Source organism: Myxine glutinosa, chromosome 1 (genome assembly GCF_964187855.1).
Source record: "Myxine glutinosa chromosome 1, kmMyxGlut1.1, whole genome shotgun sequence".
NCBI lineage: Eukaryota > Metazoa > Chordata > Myxini > Myxiniformes > Myxinidae > Myxine > Myxine glutinosa.
This window is the reverse complement of record NC_136261.1, coordinates 356,401,271-356,425,751: the sequence shown is the minus strand read 5'-3', so window position 1 is coordinate 356,425,751 and position 24,481 is coordinate 356,401,271. Positions and strand designations below refer to the sequence as shown.

The 24,481-nt window shown below is 45.6% G+C and overlaps 1 protein-coding gene across 1 annotated transcript in view; it reads right to left on the bottom strand.

Moving 5' to 3' along the window:
• Nucleotides 1–4,072: 4,072 nt before the first annotated feature.
• Nucleotides 4,073–24,481, bottom strand: part of LOC137413598 (lysyl oxidase homolog 3-like) — a 91,864-nt gene continuing 71,455 nt past the window's right edge. Inside the window, exons 16-17 of the mRNA XM_068099030.2 lie at nucleotides 6,169–6,233; nucleotides 4,073–5,045 (exon numbers count right to left, since the gene is read on the bottom strand). Of these exons, the coding sequence (XP_067955131.2) occupies nucleotides 4,311–5,045; nucleotides 6,169–6,233 (800 nt within the window). The 3' untranslated portion in view covers nucleotides 4,073–4,310. The remainder of the gene's footprint in view (nucleotides 5,046–6,168; nucleotides 6,234–24,481) is intronic.

Below are 24,481 nucleotides of genomic sequence, written 5' to 3'. Positions count from 1 at the left end.
TCACACTTAGCTCGTCTTCACGCTGTTGAAACCAGCTTTCAGAATCATTGGAATCTCCCGCGATGAAGCTAACTCTGAGGGCCTTTCACTCACTCACCGCAGACAGGTAGGTGGTCTTTCTGTCTTCTACTGACTCCTATCCGGCCAAGCTCCCCCAGCTCTCTCTGTGCTCTGTCCCCCAAATATTCCTACTGGTCGCACATGATCTGTCAGTAACCCTCTTCTTGTGACATTGCCAAAATCAAGACTCTCTGCTCACCTTCACTCCTTCATTCCTCTTTACTCCTGCCTCTCGAACTCCCTCACTCTCTTCAATCCCACTCCTCCCTCTTGGTCTTTAAAACAGCTGTTCACCACCATCTCTTATCTTCCCCCATCCAAAACCTTGATCTCCTCTACCCACGTTAATTCACCCCAAATCCACTTGTTTTTTTGTCCCCCGTCGCACCGCGGGGCGAAAGGGGGACTATGGTTTTCCTCTCCGTCCGTGTGTCCGTGCGGGCGTGCGTACGTGCGTGCGTAAGCGAAGGACCGAATTCTAATTTGGTGTGTGGGTGCAACTCACGTCAAAATCCAAGATGACTGCCGCCCTGTATGTCTGACGCCATGAATGTCTGAACCTTGTGAGCGGAATATCATGAAAAATAAGCGAGGTACCAACTTCTAATTTGGTGTGTGGGTGTACCTCGGCATAAGGATGAACGCTATTGAAAATTGGGTCGCCACGTCAAAATCCAAGATGGCCACCGCCATGTATGTCTGAACCTTGTGAGCGGAATATCTTGAAAAATAAGCAAAGTACAAATGTCTAATCTGGTGTTGTTGGCTTAGCCTGGTGTTGGCTTAGCGGTTAGGGTGCCGGCTTGGGATCCTAGGATCCTGGGTTCGAATCCCGGTCGATCGCTGAATTAACACCAGGGGGGTTGACTCAGCCTGTCATCCTTCCGAGGTCGGCAAATTGAGTACCAGCTTGCTGGGATGAATGATCACGGTGTGTACTCCGGTTTAGAATAGGTACACCATATCCCTGCGCATCGTAAGAGCATGACCAAGGGTTGGCGTCAGGAAGGGCATCTGGCCATAAAAATATTGCTTCAACAGGGAACCATGATTGTCATGGGGCCCGCAAGGCTAACCCCTGCTCTCGTGGGGAAAATGGCCTTAAAACGATCATTCATTCATTCATTCATCCAAACGTCTAATCTGGTGTGTGGGTGTATCTACGCATAAGGAAGAACGCTATCGAAAATTGGGTCGCCACGTCAAAATCCAAGATGGCCGCCTTGCGTCTTCCACTTTGTCAACCCGCATCACTTCCCCGACGGGGGACCTAGGCGTAACGCTTGTTTGAGTACTTACTCTTACCAGCAAATTACCAAGGGTAAAACGAGAGCATCTTGGACCGTATGGTGCTTTCCTTTAAGGAGAGAGTCTATTCTGGCACACAATCGCTTGCACCGTTAAAGTTGTCGTAGATCAAAACCGCATCCCCCATGTTTAATTTGCAGAGCTAAATGGATCCACAGTCCACACGACAAATAAATATATTGATTGATTTAATTGATTTGGTAAAACTGCAGAAATTGTTCCACGCCAGTCGTTTTTAACTTGTTAATGTACAGATTGTGCCATTTCAAAAAGGCTGTCATATATTGGTTGCATGACTAGACAAGTGACAAACGGAAGCATTTTTAATGCATTTTCTAGAGAAAATATTTACTTGCATGGAATTGTCAGCAATGGTTGTACAAAAATACCAGTTGTTTTAGGTTACCTTTCAAAAAATAAAAAAAACTAGAACGGCACTCAGTAGAGAGTCTCGGGTCTCTCAGTAGAGAGTTCCCCAAAGACCTCCACCAGGTGGGCAGTTTACATTTTGTATTCCAGCGTAGACCAGAAAATCACAATTCAGAATCGCATTTAATCGAAATCATCCTTCCACAACTTTTTGAGATATCGTGCTTTGTATCGTTTTTGGCCCTATCTCCTAATGGTGAAGAATCACTTAAAAAATTATACTACCCGGATCCGGATGCGGATGCGGATCTTCACCAAAATTGAATCGATTCTTCCTTGTCACACACACAACCTGTCCACCAAGTTTTGTCCAAATCTGTCAAACCAAATCTGTTCACAAACAGACAGGGGTGAAAACATAACCGCCATCCACATTTGGTGGCAGAGGTAATAACATTTCTCCAGCACAATGGAATTGCCATACAAAATGGCCACTGTTTGCAGGTATAATAATTTCGATCTTATGAAGTATGTTGAACCAATCAGTCTTAAAAGCACCGGATATAATACATGAACATAATGTGATGTTCTCTGTGTGATTGAAGCAAATATGTGTGATTCTTGTGTCCCAAACCCATCTTTCTCTGTTCCCACCTTTCCCAGTCGAACCCAACTGCTCCTGGACTCTGTGTCCTTCTCTCCTGACAAGGTGGAGAAGTTTTTGTCAAACCTCGACTCTGATTCTGCAACTGGACCAGATGGCATCAGCCCACGGGTCCTAAAATCCTGCTCTGCCGCTCTATCTCACCCTCTCTCTGTTCTTTTCACCCTCTCTTTTGCTCAAGGTCATCTGTCAGCATCTTGAAAATCAGCAAACATTACCGCTTTACACAAAAAATGTGCAAAAACAGATCCTTGCAACTACAGACCAATCAGCCTGCTCCCAATTATCAGCAAAGTCATGGAATCCATCATTGCTTCGGATATCAAATCCTTCCTCTTCTCCAACAGCTTGATCTCTGATCATCAATTTGGATTCAGACCAGGTCATTCTACTCTGGACATGCTGCTTCTGCTGTCTCAACAATGGATAGAGGTCCTCAATGCCAAACAGGAAATCAGAGCTGTCTCCCTTGACATATCACATGCAATTGATACGGTCTTGCACCCAGCTCTGCTCACCAAACTCTCCTCCTATGGTATCCATGGAAATCTCCACTCATGGCTTGCGGAGTTCCTCTCTGGTCGTAGGCAACGTGTGGCCCTGAATGGATTTCTCTCATCTCCCTTTCCTGTTCCGGCTGGAGTTCCCCAAGGTAGTGTGCTGGGCCCTGTGCTATTTCTGGTCTTCATCAATGATCTCTCTGACTCTCTGGAAAATCCTCTCTATGTCTTTGCTGATGACTCCACTATCTGCCTCTCCATTCCTCATCCCTCAGATCGGCAATCTGCAGCCTCCTCACTCTCTGCAGACCTGGACAAAATCAGACTGGTCAAACAAGTAGAACATGTCTTTCAATCCTGACAAATCCCACACTATTACTATGTCTCTCCGAAAGGACTGACTGGAAAACCCTCCCATCCACTTTCTCAACAATCCTCTCCAAGAAGTTCTGTCGCTCAAGCATTTGGGTCTCACTATCTGCCATGATCTTTCCTGGGATAACCACATTTCCAAGCTGGCCTCCAAAGCCAGTCGCCGACTGGGCATCCTCCATGCGAAGTCCTTCCTTGGCACACCTGAGCTCCTCACCACATACAAGGCTTTCATCCGCAGCTCAATGGAATACTGTTCCCCCCTCTGGGCCGGTGCTCCTGCCTCACAACTAGCTCGGCTTCGCGCTGTTGAAACCAAAGCTTTCAGAATCATTGGAATCTCCTGCGATGAAGCTAACTCCAAGGGCCTTTCACTCACTCACCTCAGGCAGGTTGGTGGTCTTTCTGTCTTCTACCGACTCCTCTCCGGCCTTCCTCCCCCAGCTCTCTCTGTGCTCTGTCCCCCAAATATTCCTACAGGTCGCACAAGGTCTGCCTGCAACCCTCTTCTTGTGAAATTGCCAAAATCTAGGCTCTCTGCTCACCTTCACTCTTTCATTCCCCTTTTCTCCTGCCTCTGGAACAAACTCCCCCACTCCCTTCAATCGCACTCCTCCCTCCAGGTCTTTAAAACAGCTGTCCACCACCATCTCTTATATCTTCCCCCATCCAAAACCTTTATCTTTTCACCCCCGCTAATTCACCCCAGATACACTTTTTTTGGAAATTCCAACTTCTTTCCTGGAAGTCCTTGCAGTGTTGATATGCTTTATACCTCTCCCACCTCCCCCCCCAAGCCCTCCCCCTCCCACATTTCTCTCGATGTCCTTGCTCTCAAATGTTGTGTTTGTGTCCTTCCCCCTCTCTCCCCATCTTGTGTTCCGCTCCCCTTATTTTGTGTTTTATGTGTCGGTTGACTTTTTGTGTGATTAATGTTAGCTCTTTCACGAGCCTCGATGTTGTATACAACAAAAAAAAAAAAAAAAAACCTTCGGGAAAAGGAAATTATTTTGGCCTTGATCTTGGAGCAACCCATTCTACATGTGTGACGTTGCACCTTGTTCTCGTTGGTTTCTGTGCCGCCGTGCTCTCGAGGAGTTCCGTATTCTGCCTCTACCTGTTGTGCGTGAGGCCCCTGGTCTACGTTTATATTTGGTCCAAATATTTGGCCGAACCCTGCGTTTCCTATGACTGGTTCTGGGCCTAGCTTCCTGTGTTGTCAAACGAGTTCTTAGTCTTACCCTGCGCATCGCAAGCCGTGGTCTAGATGTAGTTGTGCTTTTCGTTGACCGACCATTTGGTCTAACTCTCTGTTTTCTTAAACGATTTCTAGGATTTGCTCTCCTTGTTGGGACCCGCGTCCTGAGTCGAATTCTCCGTGCTATAGATGGAGATCTAGTCACTCTTTGTGTTATGGATGAGGGTCTAGTGACTGTCCTGTGTATTGTTGGTGAGGCTGCGATTGTAGCTCCCTGTGTTGTAGATGCAGGCCTAGTTCTAGTTTTGTATGGCACAGAAAGGTCTGTTGTTTTGGCTCCATTTTCTTTGGCTGCCATTCTAGTGTTTGGTGTTGTCGTTGCCACCATGTTTGATATGGATAGAACATCCAGAGTTGGAAGTGCGGTTTCTTGTGTCGTGGAAGCTCTCCACGCTGAGAGTGGCTCTTGCGTCGTGGATCTTGTACCCCACGTTGTAAGCTTTGGTGGTCTTGAAGATCCCTGCGTTGTGTCCATCAAATGAGTTGCTTCCTTCGTATCATCGTTTGCTAACCCCTGTAGGTAAATGGACAGGAGGTTATGGATTAGGTCACTGTCTAATTACAGCTTCAGCTCCATTCTAAATGTTAAAGCGAAACCAAACTCGTATTTCAATAAGTCGGATTTACCAATTCAAATGACATTTTGTATTCTTGTACAAAATAAGCACCAAATTAAACTTATTGAATTGTCCATTTTTGTTTTTGGATGTAGACCATGTTCTGTCTGCTTTGTGTGTCCAAGATTACTTGTGAGGTATAACTAGTGTGAATAGCATCAATGGTTCGTTAATCTGTCAAGTTTTTTTTAACCTTCGTTGATCAAATCTACACTCTTTGAAGGATTTTGCAAGGAAATAATGCATTTTGTAATATTTTCAGGCTAAATTGAAATGTGATAACATGAAAATCCAAAGCTTGAGCTCCAATCGTGCCATTGAAATAACACCAAGTGGGTTGCCTCGGCCTGTCGTCCTTCAAAGGTCGGAAAAATGAGTACCAGCTTATTACAGTGAACCTATGGGCTACACCGTAAACATATGGCTGTCAAACCAAGTGACCAATGACGCCATCAATATTTTTTCTCGACCAATTTATCACCAGATCTCGCTCGAGTAATTTCACACTGATTGGATCAAGCGTTCTACATGTCGAATTATGAGGTCATAATGGCCACCTATGACATCACCATTAACATATGTTATTCCCCATGGAGAGTTCTTTACAATGAGCCATGTCTCAATTTTTTCCATGGAGGAGTTTGAGATTTAGAGGTGCAAAGTTTTTCGGGTTTTCCAAGATGGCGTCCATACCACGTGACCTACGACATCATAATTATCATTAAAAAAAGTCATTAAATTCGACACAAGGAGGCGATTCTATGGTGAAAATTTCGAAAAAAAGGAAAAGTCAATCGGACCAACGGTTGCAGAGAAAACGTATTTTAAAGGGAATAAACCTGCAAAATGCCAGCGGAAAGGACATGCATACACACATAATGGACGGACAGACAAACGCTGACCAAACGGCATTGCTCTACGGCTATGCCATAAAGTGGTGGAGAATGAGGATTGAAGAGAATAAGGAAAGGATTGCATGATGATTGAGTGAGAGATTTATCAAGCACGTGTGGTACATACCTGCTTTTGTACTTGTACCAAGTACCTCTCCATGCTGCGTTCCATTTCCATGCTGTAGGACTCGGCTAAATCACAAGCATGAAAATCAAAATGAATTAAATGATCATTTGGTGTGATTACAGTGAGCTATAAGGTACAAGTCACGTTTATAATAAGGGCAAAAAGATTCTAAAGAATATCTGGACAAAATGGTGATTACATTTTAAGAAACCAATACATAGATATTATTTGGTTATTGTGTGTGTGTGTGTGTGTGTGTGTGTGTGTGTGTGTGTGTGTGTGTGTGTGTGTGTGTGTGTGTGTGTGTGTGTGTGTGTGTGTGTGTGTGTGTGTGTGTGTGTGTGTGTGTGTGTGTGTGTGTGTGTGTGCATAAGTGAGATGTCAACTGCTATCCCCACATATGGGTGGATTTCAGGAGTTGGTTGTCATATATAGTCACATCAGACCGCTCTGAGCTGGATGTCTTGTGAATGCCTCTGTGGATCCCTAAACGGTGTTTATACTTACTGTGGTCAAAATTACGAGGAATCCCCAAGGTTCACTGAAACATAGCAGAAACTGGTGATGTTCGTGTGGGAAGGCAGGAAAATTGGAAAACGTTATCTTTTTTTATATATATATTGTTACGGATTTGGCACTTATGATTTATTGTTGTTATTATTATTATTGTGGGTTCTAAGTATTATGGTTATTATTGTTTAAAGGAAATGGTTATTGTGGTGAAAAGGTTAAAAAGCGCTCCTGGTAAAATGTGGCCGGAAATCCGGATCGTGACCCGGAAGAAAAAGGGGCGTGGAGAGAAGAAGAAGAGGCGTGGAGAGAAGTGAAAAGACGATCTTGGTTGAAGCTCTATACCGAGCGGTCGAGCGTACAGTGCGAGTGAACTTTGAGTCCTTGAAAGGAAGTTTGTGCGATAGGTGACATCGCCGGAGTGCTGTGGAGCCTGCGTAGTCGGGTATCTGCATTGAGGATTCGGAGTATCCTTGCCTCAAAGCCCCGGCTCGAGTGAAAGCCGTCCGACATTTCGCCACGTGTGCTGCCTTCAGTGAAAAGGTTTTTGTCGCGTCGGCCGGGCATTATTCCCCGGTGGGTTGCCGGGGACGGCTGTGCAAGACAGTGGCTTTTGAGCATTATAAGGAGACTCGCTGATTGAACCGCAAACGGATACGTCGGAGCGCGTCTTTGGGAGGTTTTCCATTCCACCGCGATTGTGCTGGGTGTTGGACCACGTGACCTCTGGGTTGCTTCGATCGTCCACGCCTCAATTGATTTTGATTGGACATTGATCCAACGATTGCTGGAGCGCATCGGCTTCGCCTTGGAGGGGTACAGAGACATTGGCGGAGTGCCGTGAGTTTGGGTTAAAGGACTAGATAAGGTGGTACCATCTTAAGATAGTGATTGTAGGGCGAATTGCTATTATTATTTGTGTCGTGATTCCGGTGTGATTTATAATATATTATTGTTTGTTCATAACCCTTGGTGTGGCTTCATTATTTATTTGATTGATTTCAACCAAGGATAACATATCTTTCTGCCAGGGACCCTCTCGGGGTTCGGAGGTTTACCGAGAGCAGGGGATAGGGGAGGACCCCATAACAATATAGTCAAGGCTCGTGCAATATCGAGTACACTGAATGGATCAGGACATAACAGGACACAGAAGCAACATTAGACAGAGGGGAGAAACACCAACAGCAGGGTAGAAGGCCAAGATATAGAGAGACTTCGCCAAAAAATTGGTGTGGGGAGGAATGGGGGAACAAACTCCAGGATGGAAAAGCTGGAAATTTCGAAGGAGGTGGGCTTGGGGAGGGGGAGTGCAGAATGCGGGCAGTTGACGGGGTACACTTGGAGGGAAGAATGAGATTGAAGAGAATGTAGAACTTGGTTCCACAGGTGGGAAAGAAGAGAAACGAATGAGTGGAGGTGTGCAGTGATCCTGAATTTAGTGGTTATTACCAGAAGGGGGTTGGTGGTGGACCGTGTGTGCCCTGCAGAAACCTGGGAGGATGGGGGGGGGAGGGGAGGTGGGGGGGGGGGGGGAGGGGAGGTGGGGAGGGGAGGTGGGGAGGGTGGACATATCATGGAAGGAGCAGAGGTTGCAAGACCAGAACAGAGGCAGTAGAAGGCAGAGAGATCACCTACCTGTCTGTGATAGCGAAGTGATATGCCCATAGACTCGGCTTCATCGCGGCAGATTTCAATAGTAGTGGAGGACTTCGTTTCTACGGTGTCAAGCTGAGCAAGATGTGAGGCAAGGAGGCCAGCCCAGAGGAGAGAGCAGTAATCCATCAAGCTGTGGATTAAGGCCTTGTAAGAGCACAGGAGTTCAGGTGTGCCAATGAAGGAAGATGCACAGTTGGTGGCTGGCTTTGGAGGCCTACTTTGAAATGTGGTTTGGCCAAGGCTGATAGTGAGATCAAAGAGTTTGAATGATTGAACATCCTCAAGAGGATTGTTAAGAGAGTAGATATGGAGTTGGAGGGGGGAGGGTTTGTCAGACAGTCCTTTTGGAGCGAGAGAGTGTGAGATTTGTCAAGATTGAAAGACGTTTTCCAAGTTTTTCACCAGCTCGTGATTTTGTGAGGGTCTGAAGAGAGGGAAGAGGCTGCAGCCTGCCTGTCTGGATGACGTGGGAGGTCACGGCAGATGGTGAAGTCATCAGCAAATATATAAATGGGACTTTCCAGAGAGTCAGCGAGATCATTGATGGAGATCAGGGATAGCACTGGGGCCACAACACTGCCTTGGGGAACTCCAGCCTTGACAGGAAGAGGAGATGAAAGGATTCCGTTGAGAGGCACACGTTGGCTATGAGAGTGGAGGAAGTCAGTGAGCCATGTGTGGAGTCGGCCTTTGATGCGAAAGGAAGAGAGTTTGGAGAGTAACGCAGGATGCCAGTCTTTGTCAAAAGCACAAGATATGTCCAGAGAGACAGCCCTGATCTCATGTCTGACATTGAGGGCTTCCATCCATTGTTGGGTGAGTATAAGCAGCATGTCCAAGGTGGAGTGACCTGGTCTGAAAGCAGATTGGTTATCTGAGATGAGTTTGTTGAAGAAAAGGAAGGATTTCATATCAACTGTGATTATGGATTCCATAATCTTGCTGATGATTGGAAGTAAGCTGACAGATCTGGTGTTAAGGGGATCAGTTTTTCCACCTTTTTACCTCCACTACCAAAGGTGGACGGAGGTTATTTTTTCACCCCTGTCTGTCTGGCTGTCTGTTTGTATGTCTGTGAACAGGATACCTTAAAAAGTTATATTGACGGATTCGGACGAAACTTGGTGGACAGGTTGGGTGTGTGACAAGGACTAAATTATCAGATTTTGGTGAAGATCCGGATCCGGAAACTAGAATTTATTAAGTGTTTCTTCGCCATCGAGAGATTTATATCATGTTTCAAAAGGACGTGTTATGATAAAATAAATGTGGATTAGTTGGTTCGGTGACGATAACAATCCGATTAGATTTTGGTTCAGGTCCGGATGCATTTCCGCCTTATCAGTGGGATACAAAACGTAAACATTTCAGCCTGGTGAAGGTATGCGCTTTACCGACGTTCTAGTTTACGCAATGCAGTAATCTTGGCAGATTTCCAAGGAGATGGAAGATGAACAAGTGCAAATGACAGGGTGAAAAGGGCAGAGAGAGTACTCCAGTCCAGTTCCAGAGTCAGTCGAGGGTTGAAATAACCTTCTCCACCTTCTCAGGAGCAAAAGACAGAGTCATGGGGCACTTTCGTACAATGGGGAAGGGTGGGTACAAAGAGGGATCAGGGACACAAGATTTGAAAGCAAACACAGAATTGAGGCATTCGGCCTTCTCATGAGCGGAGTGGGTTGTGGTACCATTTGAAGAGAGGGAAGGGATGGAAAGGGAGCATGCACCAGAGACAGACTTAACAAGGAGCCACTAGGTTTTATAGGATGGAGACAAGTTTGAAAGTTAATTCTTGAGGTTCGACCAATGTTGGGTTTCTTTTTCTTTACAATTAAAACGGTTTATGAAAGGTATATGGGAGGGAGAGATGAGATGCTGAAAAATAAACAGGACGTCATGCAGAGCATGATACCTGCGAAATCTTGCAATGTAATCCCTGCAGAGCATGATACATGATACTTGCGATGTAATCCCTGCAACAAATTTAACCTTAAAAATAATTGATAGTTGAATTAAATGACCAAATACAGTGCATTCAGAAAGTATTCAGACCCCTTCACTTTTTTCACATTTTGTTATGTTGCAGCCTTATGCTGAAATCGTTTAAATTCATTTTTTCCCTCATCAATCTACACTCAATACCCCATAATGACAAAGAGAAAACAGGATTTTAGAAAGTTTTGCACATTTATTAAAAAGAAAAAACTGAAATATCACATTTACACAAGTATTCAGACCCTTTGCTATGACACTTGAAATTTAGCTCAGGTGCCTCCCATTTCTCTTGATCATCTTTGAGATGTTTCTACACCTTGATTGGAGTCCACCTGTGGTAAATTCAATTGATTGGACATGATTTGGAAAGGCACACACCTGTCTATATAACGTCTCACAGCTGACAATGCATATCAGAGCAAAAACCAAGCCATGAGGTCGAAGGAATTGCCTGCAGAGCTCAGATACAGGATTGTGTCGAGACACAGATCTGGGGAAGCCGACAAAAAAATTCTGCTGCATTGAAGGTTCCCAAGAGCACAGTGGCCTCCATATTTCTTAAATGGAAGAAGTTTGGAACAACCAAGACTTCCTAGAGCTGGCCGCCCGGCCAAACTGAGCAATCGGGGGAGAAGGGCCTTGGTAAGAGAGGTGACCAAGAACCCGATGGTCACTCTGGCTGAGCTCCAGAGATCCTGTGTGGAGATGGGAGAAACTTCCGCCAAACTTCCGCTATCAACTGGATACTTATGTAAATGTGATATTTCAGTTTTTTCTTTTTAATAAATTTGCAAAACTTTCTAAAATCCTGTTTTCTCTGTCAATATTGGGGTATTGAGTAGATTGATGAGGGAAAAAAATGAATTTAAACGATTTCAGCTTTTTTCAGCTTCTTTCAGCTTCTCAGATTTCAGATCCCAACTATGGTGCCAAAAATAAATACCGGGACTCTCACGACAACGAGGAATGAGCAAGGGCTTGAGGCAACGCATGAGCTGGTTGTGGGTCCATGCCGACTGGAGTTGGATCGGGATGGCGAGGCACAAGGCGGGGGGATGGCGATAATGAGAGATATGGCGATGAGGAGATGGATGCTGCCTCTGCCAAGATCCGATCTCAACTCAAACTTTAAATCAAACACAAAACTACCATTCAAACTTCAACACAAAAATAGTGTAACTTCAACACAGTGCAAGGTGGCTCGGAGCCGCTTGCGTGGGAAACTCAGCCAAGATGGCCACGTCGAACGCCGCCCGTTGAAGCCACAAGTCGTGAAGACGGCCCTCTCGTTTTCTCCACCTCTTTGTCCTTCAGACGAACAGCGCAGCCTTCAGGTCCCTGGCAGAGCACCACAGCCAAAACCTCCTCAAAATGCCCACACAATTGTCAGCACCAAGATGGCTACTTTCTTGTCTGATGAGAGAGACAAAAGCGCACCCTCCTTTTCTTCACTCCTGAGAGCCAATCGCCTCAGGTGTAATTCTGGGCCTCAGGAAAATCGCAAATTCTGCAAATCCGCCCACATCCCACGGGCCAATCACGTACCTTTGGGCGTGGCCTGCCGGCCTTCCCAACCGCCCACCGATTGTCCATCCCTTCTGGGAGGGGCCCGTGCCTCATTAGGTACATTGGGGCGGGGCTTAGTCCGACCGGCGTGTTCTGGGCTTTAGTTCTGGGCTTTTTGGCGGTGATTGTAATTTAAAGGATTGTGCACAAAAACGGCAAGGGAAAAATTACAGAGGGAAGGCATGCACTGGGGAACATTATCCTTAAACCCTACAGATAATTAGCACAGCACCATCCCTCACATGATGCACAATTAAACAACCTTAAACTAGAGTCTCCCTAATTAATACACCAAAATGCTCCCACACTTCATGCGGTCCATGCTACTTCCTATGCAGTTTTACCTCTCCTACGGTATTCTATCTACCCCCTGATAAACATAACTATATATATATATATACAGTGAAACCTTGACTTACGAGTTTAATTCGTTCTGTGACCGAGCTCGTAACTCAATTTGCTCGTTTCTCAAATTAAATTTCCCCATTAAAATGAATTGAAATGCTATTAATCCGTTCCAGCCCCCCAAAAACCACACCAATTTTTTTTGAAATATATATATAAAAATATCTCGCGCTTTATATTTCACCTGTATGCAGCATACAAGTTGGCAGAATGGCCTGGACTGGAGGTACGCACACTTGACTCTAAACTGTCCAGCCTGGGTTTGAATCCCGACCCAGCTATAACCTGTCATGTCTGTGTTTCACAGGCAGGGTGATTCATCAATGTGTGTACCGCTAAACTGGGCGCCCCGTTTGCGTCCCATTAGTTGATGGATGTTAAGGATCTCACCGTGTCTTCCACAAAGAAAAGGCGAGCTATCGCCGGCACTCTGAACAAGTTGTGGCCTGGCATGCTCTTCTCCTCTGCCGTTATATACGTCCTCCTCGGCATCTTTTTCCAGAAGAGCCCTGTCTCGTCACAGTTGAAGATTTGCTGGGGGATGTATCCTTCAGCTTCTATCAGTTCGGCAAAATTTATAATAAAATCTTCAGCTGCCTTCACATCCGAGCTTGCTGCCTCACCATGCCTGACGACGGAGTGAATGCCGGTCCTCTTCTTAAAATTATCAAACCATCCCCGACTGGCTTTGAATGACTCTTCCGATGCCTCGTCCGTTGATGTTCCCGCCGCCTGCTGCACCAAATCCCCGTAAATGTCTCGGGCCTTCTCACACATGATGCTCTCGGTCATGGTATCTCCTGCGAGCTGCTTCTCCGTCAACCACACAAACAACAACTTCTCCATCTCTTCATGGATAGAGGTCCGGAGCTTTGAAATAATCGTAACGCCCTTGGCTGGCGTTATAGCCTTTATCGACTCCTTCTGCTTCAAAATCGTACATATCGTAGAAGTACTACGATCGTACTGCCTCGCCAAGTCGACAACACGCACACCTCGCTCATGTTTTTCGACGATTGCGTGTTTTATATCCAAGGACATCATCCTCTTCTTCTTCTCAGCACTGCCCTTGGCACTCAATTTCTTAGGACCCATGGTTAAAACTAAGAAATTTTCCAAAATAACAAAAATGCGAAAACAAAGCAGCAGCGATATACGGCAGAGATGCTTGCATGGCAAGATAACCACGTGACCTGAACGCTCGTTGGGCCACCTAGTGGCGGGTGGCGTAAGCTCGTAACTCAGATCTCGGCTCGCATCACAAAGCAAAAAACCGCCCGAGCGACGGCTCGTATCTCGGAAAACTCGTAAGTTGGTGCACTCGTAAGTCAAGGTTTCACTGTATATACATATATATATATATATATATATATATATATATATATATATATATATATATATATATATATACATACATATATATACAGTGGAACCTTGACTTACGAGTGCACCAACTTACGAGTTTTCCGAGATACGAGCCGTCGCTCGGGCGGTTTATTGCCTTGAGATGCGAGCCGAGATCCGAGTTACGAGCTTACGCCACCCGCCACCAGGTGGGTTCCGGTCACGTGGTTATCTTGCCGTGCAAGTACAGTATCTCTGCCGTATATCGCTGCTGTTGTGTTTTCGCATGTTGGTTATTTTGGAGCTTACGCCAGCCGCCACCAGGTGGGTTCCGGTCACGTGGTTATCTTGCCGTGCAAGTACAGTATCTCTGCCGTATATCGCTGCTGTTGTGTTTTCGCATGTTGGTTATTTTGGAGCTTACGCCAGCCGCCACCAGGTGGGTTCCGGTCACGTGGTTATCTTGCCGTGCAAGTACAGTATCTCTGCCGTATATCGCTGCTGTTGTGTTTTCGCATGTTGGTTATTTTGGAGCTTACGCCAGCCGCCACCAGGTGGGTTCCGGTCACGTGGTTATCTTGCCGTGCAAGTACAGTATCTCTGCCGTATATCGCTGCTGTTGTGTTTTCGCATTTTGGTTATTTTGGAAAATTTCTTAGTTTTAACAATGGGTCCTAAGAAATTGAGTGCCAAGGGCAGTGTTGAGAAGAAGAAGAGGATGATGTGCTTGGCTATAAAACACGCAATCGTCGAAAAACATGAGCGAGGTGTGCGTGTTGTCGACTTGGTGAGGCAGATGTGAAGGCAGCTGAAGATTTTATTATAACTTTTGCCGAACTGATAGAAGCCGAACGATACATCCCCCAGCAAATCTTCAACTGTGACGAGACAGGGCTCTTCTGGAAAAAGATGCTGAGGAGGACGTATATAACGGCAGAGGAGAAGAGCATGCCAGGCCACAACTTGTTCAGAGTGCCGGCGATAGCTCGCCTTCTCTTTGTGGAAGACACGGTGAGATCCTTAACATCCAACAACTAATGGGACGCAAACGGGGCGCCCAGTTTAGCGGTACACACATTGATGAATCACCCTGCCTGTGAAACACCGACATGACAGGTTATAGCTGGGTCGGGATTCAAACCCAGGCTGGACAGTTTAGAGTCAAGTGTGCGTACCTCCAGTCCAGGCCATCCTGCCAACTTGTATGCTGCATACAGGTGAAATATAAAGCGCGAGATATTTTTATATATACTGCATATTTAAAAAAAAATTGGTGTGGTTTTTGGCGGGCTGGAACGGATTAATAGCATTTCAATGCATTTTAATGGGGAAATTTGATTTGAGAAACGAGCAAATTGAGTTACGAGCTCGGTCACAGAACGAATTAAACTCGTAAGTCAAGGTTCCACTGTGTATATGTATATATGTATATATGTATATATGTATATGTATATATATATGTATATATATATATATATATATATATATATATATATATATATATATATATATATATATATATATATATATATTGTTGCGGATATGGGATTTACATCCATCCATATCCGCTTGTAAATATTCCCCTATTTCCTCAATACTTCCCAACTATCCCCAATCCCCCCATTCCCTAGTCCCATTTTCTGTAAACAACACTCTGTAGACCCGACCTCCCCCTATTTCCCCCATTAAATGTCGCATCCAGGTCCACCGCATCTCATGTAAGACAACTATAGGACATCTTGCTAGTTATTCTTAGTCTATGTCAGTTAAGGACTCGTTTCCATTAATTCTGACTCTTCGTTGCACCAGAATGTGATTGTATGGCACCGTTAGGAAGTTTAGGACCTCCCAATACCTCCCCGCAGCTCTTCCTCACGGTTCAGCAACAACAACAACAACAACAACAACGGCGGCGGCGCGGGGAGTGCGCGTCCTCACTCCGGCTTGGTTGGTAGGGGGTGTTGGGAGGGCACCAGGCCTTTCCAACGAGCCGCCATCGAGCATGTGCTCGACGGGGTTACCAAGTAGGGGCTCGCTGTCAGCTCCTCGTCAAGGGCGGAGCCCGGTAACCCCCGCACCCAATAGAAGCGGCGGACCGGTCCCATCTGGGGCGGAGCCAACGAGCCGAGGGCGTGTGACTCCCCGCTGAGCATGCGCAGGAAGAGGGAGGTGACGTCAGATGCGCGCTGAGCTTGGAGAGAGAAGGACGCCACCTCCGAGCGCTGTGACACCTCCCCGCATCTCTGGACTGGACCGTGCTTTATCCTGTCCCTGAGCCAAGGTGCACCTTGTGCTATCGACTGCCTGTCCTTCCCTGCCATCAATCCCTGTGTAAGTCAGTCTTGTTCCGTTTGTCTGTGGTCTGTCGGGGAATAGATAAGATTGTATCTAAGTGCCTATCTCTTCTGTGTCTTTTACCTCACTCTACCTTGTAATCTACCCCTTTTCTCCACCACTAATTATATCCTCCTCCGGAGGTCTTGAGAACTGTACCCCTTGCGTCGTTTCATTTATCCCAGTCATTGTGTCCTTTCCATCATTGATTTAGCGTAGCGCGATTTGGCCAACGTTCGAGTGGAATCGGGTGAGTTGGGGGTAATCGGGTAAACTGTACGAACACGGCGGCCATTCCGCTCGGTCAAGCAACATCTTTAGCCGTGTCCGTAACAATATATATATATATACAGTCACGTGAACAAGTAAGTACACCCCATGTAAAGTTTTGACTTTTTCAACATATTTCAACATACAGCTATTTGATCTTCATTTCAACAATATTGACAGATAAAGGTGATATAATATAACAAATATCATGAAACATTTACATTTTGTAGTCCATTGTATAATTTAAATAAACAAATGCAAATTTCGCATGTGGAAAAAGTAAGTACACCCCTACATTTATCACTGCTTCAAATACCGAAAATTAGAATCAGGTGCACCAGCTAAGGTGCAAATGATTAGAACATCGTTAGAGAGGATCTTGGAGGAACCTGTCTTATTTAAACATCAGACATTTAGTTTGGTTTGCTCTTTGTTGTTGAAGTGTGCGGCGTCACCATGCCTAGATCAAAAGAGCTCTCTGAGGCCTTCAGAAAGAAGGTTATAGATGACTACGAGTCTGGGAAGGGATTTAAAAAGATCTCCAAACAATTTGAAATCAATCATCATACTGTCGGGAAGATCATCTACAAGTGGAGAAGATTCCAAACAACTGCCAACTTGTTCAGGCCAGGCCGCCCCAGCAAGTTCAGCCCGAGAGCAGACCGCAAGATGCTGAAAGAAGTCTCTAAGAACCCCAGAATGTCATCAGGGGACCTACAGGTAGCTCTTGCCACTGTTGATGTCAAAGTGCACGAGTCTACCATTAGAAAGAGGCTGCACAAATTTGATCTACATGGGAGGTGTGCCAGGAGGAAACCGTTGCTGTCCAGAAAGAACATCAAGGCAAGACTAAAGTTTGCCAATGAACACCTCAGCAAAGACCAGCACTTCTGGAACAATGTGCTCTGGACAGATAAGTCAAAGGTAGAGCTATTTGGCCACAGTACCAGAAGACATGTTTGGTAAAAACCAAAGACAGCATTTGACCACAATAACCTGATAGCAACTGTAAAGCATGGTGGTGGAAATATTATGGTTTGGGGCAGTTTTGCTGCATCAGGGCCTGGGCAGCTCACCATCATAGAATCCACTATGAATTCTTCATTGTACCAGAGGGTGCTTGAGGATAATGTGAGGCTATCTGTCGGAAAGTTGAAGCTCAACCGAAGGTGGACCTTGCAACATGACAATGACCCCTAAACATACCAGTAAATCCACCAAGGAATGGCTGAAAAGAAAGAAATGGAGGGTTCTGGAATGGCCAAGTCAAAGCCCGGATATAAATCCCATCGAGATGTTGTGGGGGGATTTGAAACGAGCTGTGCATGCAATTGTGCATGCTGTGCAACAATTTTTTGTTGAATAAATTATTGCAAAGTCAATTTGTCATTGTTTTTTGTTCAATTAGATCACCTTTATCTATAGATGCTGTTTAAATGAAGATCAAATCTTGATATGTTCACATATGTTAAAAAGATTAAAAAAACATTTCATGGGGTGTACTTACTTTTTCCACACACGAAATTTGCATTTATGTTTATTTAAATTATACAATGGACTACAAAATGTAAATGTTTCATGATATTTGTTTTATTATATCACCATTATCTTTAAATATTGTTGAAATGAAGATCAAATCGCTGTATGTTGAAATAGTCAAAACTTTACATGGGGTGTACTTACTTTTTCACGTGACTGTGTATATGTATATGTGTGTGTATATATATATATATATATATATATATATATATATATATATATATATATATACAGTCATCCCTCGCTATATCGCTGTTCACTTTTCGCGGCTTCGGTACATCGCGGGTTTTTCTCGCTAGTATATGTAAAATTATATCGCGGATTTTTCGCTATATCGCGGGATTTTGCGGTATAAATGTATTTTTATATACTATTATTTTAAATATTTTTGTGGTAAAATAAGCATTTTCTAGCCTAAAAAATTAAAAAACGTAAAGAAATAAGAAAAATACAGTAATTAAAACATATTACAAGAAATAAAATACTGTACATAGTGTACAGTAGAAGGGTAGACAAAGAGTCGTGCGTATGGAAAACGCAGATGCGGCAGCTTCCACTTGCGCGAGTTACCCACGTAATGGGTAACTGTAATGCTCTTTCTGGCTGTGCAGTACATTCATCATCGTCATCACCTTCATCGTCATCAGTACTGCACAGCTAATTCATCATCATCTTCATCACGCAAGTTGTAGTATTGAAGAGCCGGGGCTCTTGCTTGATACGGACGAAATGACGGGCAAGACACAAACTCGTCCGAGAAGATATTTATTCTCAAAACCAACTCGGGAACACTGAAAAGCCCGTTTTAATATCGGGCTGCATTATAAAGCACAACCAGAAACCGAAAGCCACGCCTCTCAAGCGTGGCGTGCTTCGGTGGTCACGTGATCAACAGGTGTAGCTGATTATACCCGCAAAGCGCGGCACGCTTTAGCGGTCACGTGACCAGCCACTCTCGCGCCGGGGATCCCCGCCGGTGACGTCACCGGCTGGAGCAAGGAGATTCTGATGCTGGTCTTGCTTGGGGGACCCATGGGTAGCTACAGTATCTTCAATGGTGAGTACCCATTAGAATTTTATATGTTGTTAAAATTACGTATGTTTAAGAGTGTAAAAAGTGTTTAAGAGTATAGGAAGTGTTTATAAGAGTATGGGAAAGGTTAATAAGAGTGTGAGAAAGGTTAATAAGAGTGTGGGAAAGGTTAATAAGAGTGTGGGGAGGGTCATAAAGCTTTAAAATATATATAAATAATAAAATAAAAATATGGTCGCTACTTCGCGGATTTTCGTCTATCGCGGGGGGTTCTGGAACGTAACCCCCGCGATAAACGAGGGATCACTGTATATATATATATATATATATATATATATATATATATATATATATATCTATATATATATATATATATATGTATATATATATATATATATATTGCGGTTTTGAGTCTGTCAAGTGAGTTAATAAAGGTTAAAGTCTGTCCCCCATAGTTAGTCACATGAGCAACATGTAGCCTTGCAATAGTATCGTTATGTCTTAGTATTTGTGAGCTTAGTTCCCTTCCAGTGTTAATTCTGCATTGAGTAGGAGCCAGGGAGATAGGCCCTACTTGTCACCGATTTCCCAGCCACCCTAGCCTCGATCCAGTTTGTTAAGCATTGGGTGATCATTGGCCGAGTTAACACGAGGTAGGCCTAGGAAGGATCGGGGGGGAGTCGAGGCGGGGCGGCAGAAGCGATGACGGTAAGCACGAGCCGCCAATCAGAGCTCGAGGGTGGTGGCGGCGGCGTGGCGTCAGAGGGCGTGGTGAGAAGAGTCTGGTGAGTTCCAGAAGGTTCAGGGGGCGTAGCTATAAAACCCGCTGCGCAAAGCCCTCAAAAGGACTCGCAGAGGAGAGAGAAAGATAAAGGACTTGACTTGCAGAGAGAGAGAGAGAGAGAGAGATAGATAGATAGATAGATAAAAGGACTCGCGTTGTACTGCCTGATGAACTTCACCATTGTACGAGAACGTGCGCGCTAACCAACACCAAGTGTATTGAGGAAGAGGAGTTGGTCGCTACATATACGCGGGCGCAGCCAGGCACGTTTATCATGAAATAGCGCATTTCAGCCGCGCGAGTGACCGAGGCTGAGTAACCGCCAGCCGCGCTAAAGTCCGCCCTCTACCGTTTCGCTCCAACATCTGCTTTGTTCGAGAGACGCGCTACGTGTCCCTGTCTTCGCCTGCCACCATCTTCACGGGACTTGCCGGGGACCGTGGAGAGCTGGACGAGGACCATCCCTGGACGCGTTGGGGAACACCTGCCCATCTGCAATCCCCTGTGTGAGTGTGAGTGAGACGGGCCCGTTGTCCCAGGGATAAGTTAAGACTGTTTAAGGATTGCTCTGTGTCTCTTCGTCCTGGAACTTGTAAATACGTGTGGGAATAATTAAACCCTTGTTCTTTCTTTCTGATTCGATCGTTCCTGTGGTTTCCTCAATTGACTAAGCGTGGCACGAATAAGATCGCTCCAATCGGGTTTCCACTGAGTAATACTGTGCGGACCACGTGTACGCAATCCGCTCGGCGTACTAACATCACACGTGGTTCGTGCGAGGCTTGTTTCCTCGCTCCCAGGGCAGCGCGGGTACTTAGGTACGAGCGAGAAACCACAACAAACCCTACTCCGCGTGTGTCCGGGAGGGACACAATAAGTCTCGGTTCCGCCAGGCCAGTAAAGACAAGGGGATTAATCCCCCCTTGATAAGGGAAGAAGGCCGGCGAGAGAACCGCAACAATATATATATATATATATATATATATATATATATATATATATATATATATATATATATATATATAATATATATATATATATATATATATATAGATATATATATATATACTATATATATATATATATATATATATATATATATATATATATATATATATATATATATATATATATATATATATATATATATATATATTATATATATATATATAGATATATATATATAGATATATATATATAGATATATATATATAGATATATATATATAGATATATATATATAGATATATATATATAGATATATATATATAGATATATATATATAGATATATATAGATATATATATAGATATATAGATAGATAGATAGATATATATATATATATATATATATATATATATATATATACTATATATATATATATATATATATATATATATATATATATATATATATATATATATAAAATCGGGAGATTGAATAAGACGCGGACGTTGCTTCAGGACTTCGATCTTTAATTCGACAAGCTTTCGACCAACAAAGATCTTCTTCTGAGTCGGCCCCAAGTTCAACGGAAGACTTCAAGACTTCTAGACTTCAAGACAAGACGAGAAGACTTACAAGCAGTAATCAACCTTATGCTCAAGACTTCCGTTGAACTTGGGGCCGACTCAGAAGAAGACCTTTGTTGGTCGAAAGCTTGTCGAATTAAAGATCGAAGTCCTGAAGCTATGTCCGCGTCTTATTCAATGCAAATGAGATGCCCTGCTCGTACTGTGGAGTTACTACTATTTCTCACAGTTATATATATATATATATTGTCGCGATCCCGGCTGTGAAATGGTTCCCAGCACGGAATACGGACGTTAATGTCCGGGCTTCAAGTAGTCCACGGAGTGGACAGAGAGAACTCAATAAACACAATTGTGTTTTAATCGGCCTTCTAGGGGTAAGGCACGATGCTTTATTGGCTCGATCACAAAAACCATAAATGGTAACCGAATGTAATACACTGCACAAAGCCTGCAGGAACTGTCGGCCCCCGAAGCTCCAAACAGGACGCAGGCAAGATCACTCGCGGTTCCAATCGACGATCTCCGGACTCGGAGGGTAACAGAGTGGAATACACCGCACAAGGCCTGCAGGAACTGTCGGCCCCAGAAGCTCCAAACAGGACGCAGGCAAGATCACTCGCGGTTCCAATCGACGATCTCCGGGACTCGGAGGTAACAGAGTGGAATACACCGCACAAGGCCTGCAGGAACGGTCGGCCAGCAGCTCCAACACGACGCAGGCAATATCTGACTCACGGTTCCAATCCACGAGATCCGGGAATCACTCGTTCTCTTCCGGAGTTACTCACTCGTAAAATACAGAACGGTAAACGATCAGCCCAACGCGGCTGTCGTGAAGATTCAGGGAAATCCCTTTATCTATTTCCCACTCGGGGCCTTCGAGTCGCGTCCGTTGCATAAGATGGCGACCGCGCTCTCTGGACTCTCCACCAATCACGTGCCGAATCGCCTCCCGATCGCGTGAGGCTCCAAGGAGGCCACGTCACGCGGTGGGCGGGGCACCAAATCTGGGTGAGAACAGGTGGTTTCACCGGTGGTTTCTCACAGTCCTCCCCCCCTAAGTAAAAACCCCGTCGAATAGACGGCGTTTTTAAAACCAGTATTTGTAGTAGGTGCAAATCACATGGCAAGATGATGGCGGTAATCGCTAACAGGCAATTAACGCAATTAACAATTATTAACACTTATTAACAACAATAACGCAACAACGCCACAATACAACGCAACGCAATAGCGCAACAATAACGCAATTATTAACGCACAGGCAATTAACAGGCATTAACAGGTTAACAATGAACCAGTTTGGTTTTTTTTTTTTCACACACAAATTTTAACACCATACACCACATTAATATCTACCCTACAAGAGTTACACTTCACACAAAGCACAATAGAGAGGCAAGGGGGCCAAACTCAAGTTGGGGGAAGCGTTGACAGGAAGGAAACGGGCCGAGACCTAGAGCGGCGGGTACTCCTCCGGTGTCGAGAACAACAGTCATATGCGTAATGACCCCTTTCACCGCACTGGTAACATCGATCGTTCGGGTCGAAAGGCCTGCGGACCAAAGGGCGTCTGAAACGAGGCCGCCGCGACATGCCATTCGACATCTCGACGCACACACGCGATCCGCAAATTAACCTTCCATCAAGGGCTCTGACCGAATCTTCAGCATCTCGTGGCTCTTCAAACTCAACAACTGCAAATCCAGGTGGGTTTCGAGCAACCCATACGTTGCGGAGTGGTCCGTAATGTTCGAAGACCCTCCCTAGCTCGGCTTTCGCTGCTCCATTGCCCAGGTTTCCCACATATACCTTAGCATTAGCGTTCCTGCTGAATCGCGACATGGCGGGAGCGGTCCCTGAGGAGCACGGCACCTGAGGGTGGCTTGACGGGAGGCTCGGGTGGACTTCAGCTGACGCAACGTCACCGTCGGGAACTGGAGTCGAGGCGCTAGGCTCCTCGGGCCAGAGTGAAGATATGTCTGACTCCGCCACTCTCTCCGCCTGTTTACTCTGGGATCTAGTGACCCCCCCACAGGTCAGAGTCAATGACTCCTCCCTGGCCATGGCATCATTGCCAATCAGCAAGGAGACCCCGGGTATCGGGTAGTAGGGTACCACCACACAGGTCACTGGACCTTAAAAATGTCACTCCGGACCTCGAGGAGGGCAAGGGGATACCGGCCAAGAACCCGGTCAATGCCCCGAAGGAGGGTATACTCGCCGGTATAACGCATCTGAGAGGCCGGAACTACCCCCGCCCAGAGAACACACCGTGTCGCCCCAGTATCCCGAAGGTATTGGGCCTCAAACTTCAGCATCGAATCAGGGCCACCCACTAAGGCTGTCCCTGAATAATCCTGGTACAGTGGATGAATGGAATTAGCCTCGGTGGCAGTGACCTCGGTCACCGATGCCACCGTCGTGTGCGAGGGCCCGGCGGATGAGCTCCACTGATCTCCTCCGACTTAACAGGAGGGTTGCCTCGGTAGGCCGGACTAGCGGGATTAGAGAAGCAGCGGTTTTCACCGTGCCCACGCGTTTGCAGAAATCGCACCAGGGCCCTGCCCTGGTCTGCGGCTCGCGACCGCCACCAGTGGAGGGCATCGGAGAACCCCTCCCCTCGATCCAGCCGCCGGGCAGACGGGGGGCGGTCTTGATCGCAGACTCCTCCGTCTTACGACGCGACTGCGTGACTTGCAGCATTTTGCACGCCAAAACATGTTTATCAATAAGGTTGACGCAGTCTGCCAAGGAAACAGTGTCTTTGTCGACAAGAAACAATGCTAAGTCAGGCGGAAGCTGTTGATCGATACGGTAACGCACCAGGAGTTCCGCAACCGCTTGAGGTAACTCACCCTTGCTCCCCTTGAACCATCTCTGCAGCTGTTCCAACAAGGCCCGCGAATGTTCCTCATAGGTTTGACTGGACTCACGAGTCCAGCTGAAAAAATTTCTCCTATAAATACATGCGGACACCGCATAGGCGTTCAAAATCTCGGCCTTCAATGCCCTGTATTTGTTTGCGTCCTCGGTTGCCATCCTCGCATATACCTCCCTCGCCTTCTCAGATAGATGGCTCACAAGATGGCCGACCCACAAGCTCTCATCAATGCCACCGGCAGCCAACAACTTCTCCGCCATCTCCAGATACGCTTCTGGCTTCGTGTCTCCCGTCCAGTCCGGCAAACGAACATGAACAGTTTCCGGGACTCTTGCAGCAGACCCCTCTGCCCGCGGTCGTTCAGTCAACATTCGCAACTCATGCTCTCTGACGCGTTCAGCTTCTGCTGCTGCCGCACGCTCTCTCTCTCTCTCACGCTCTCTCTCTGCTGCTGTCT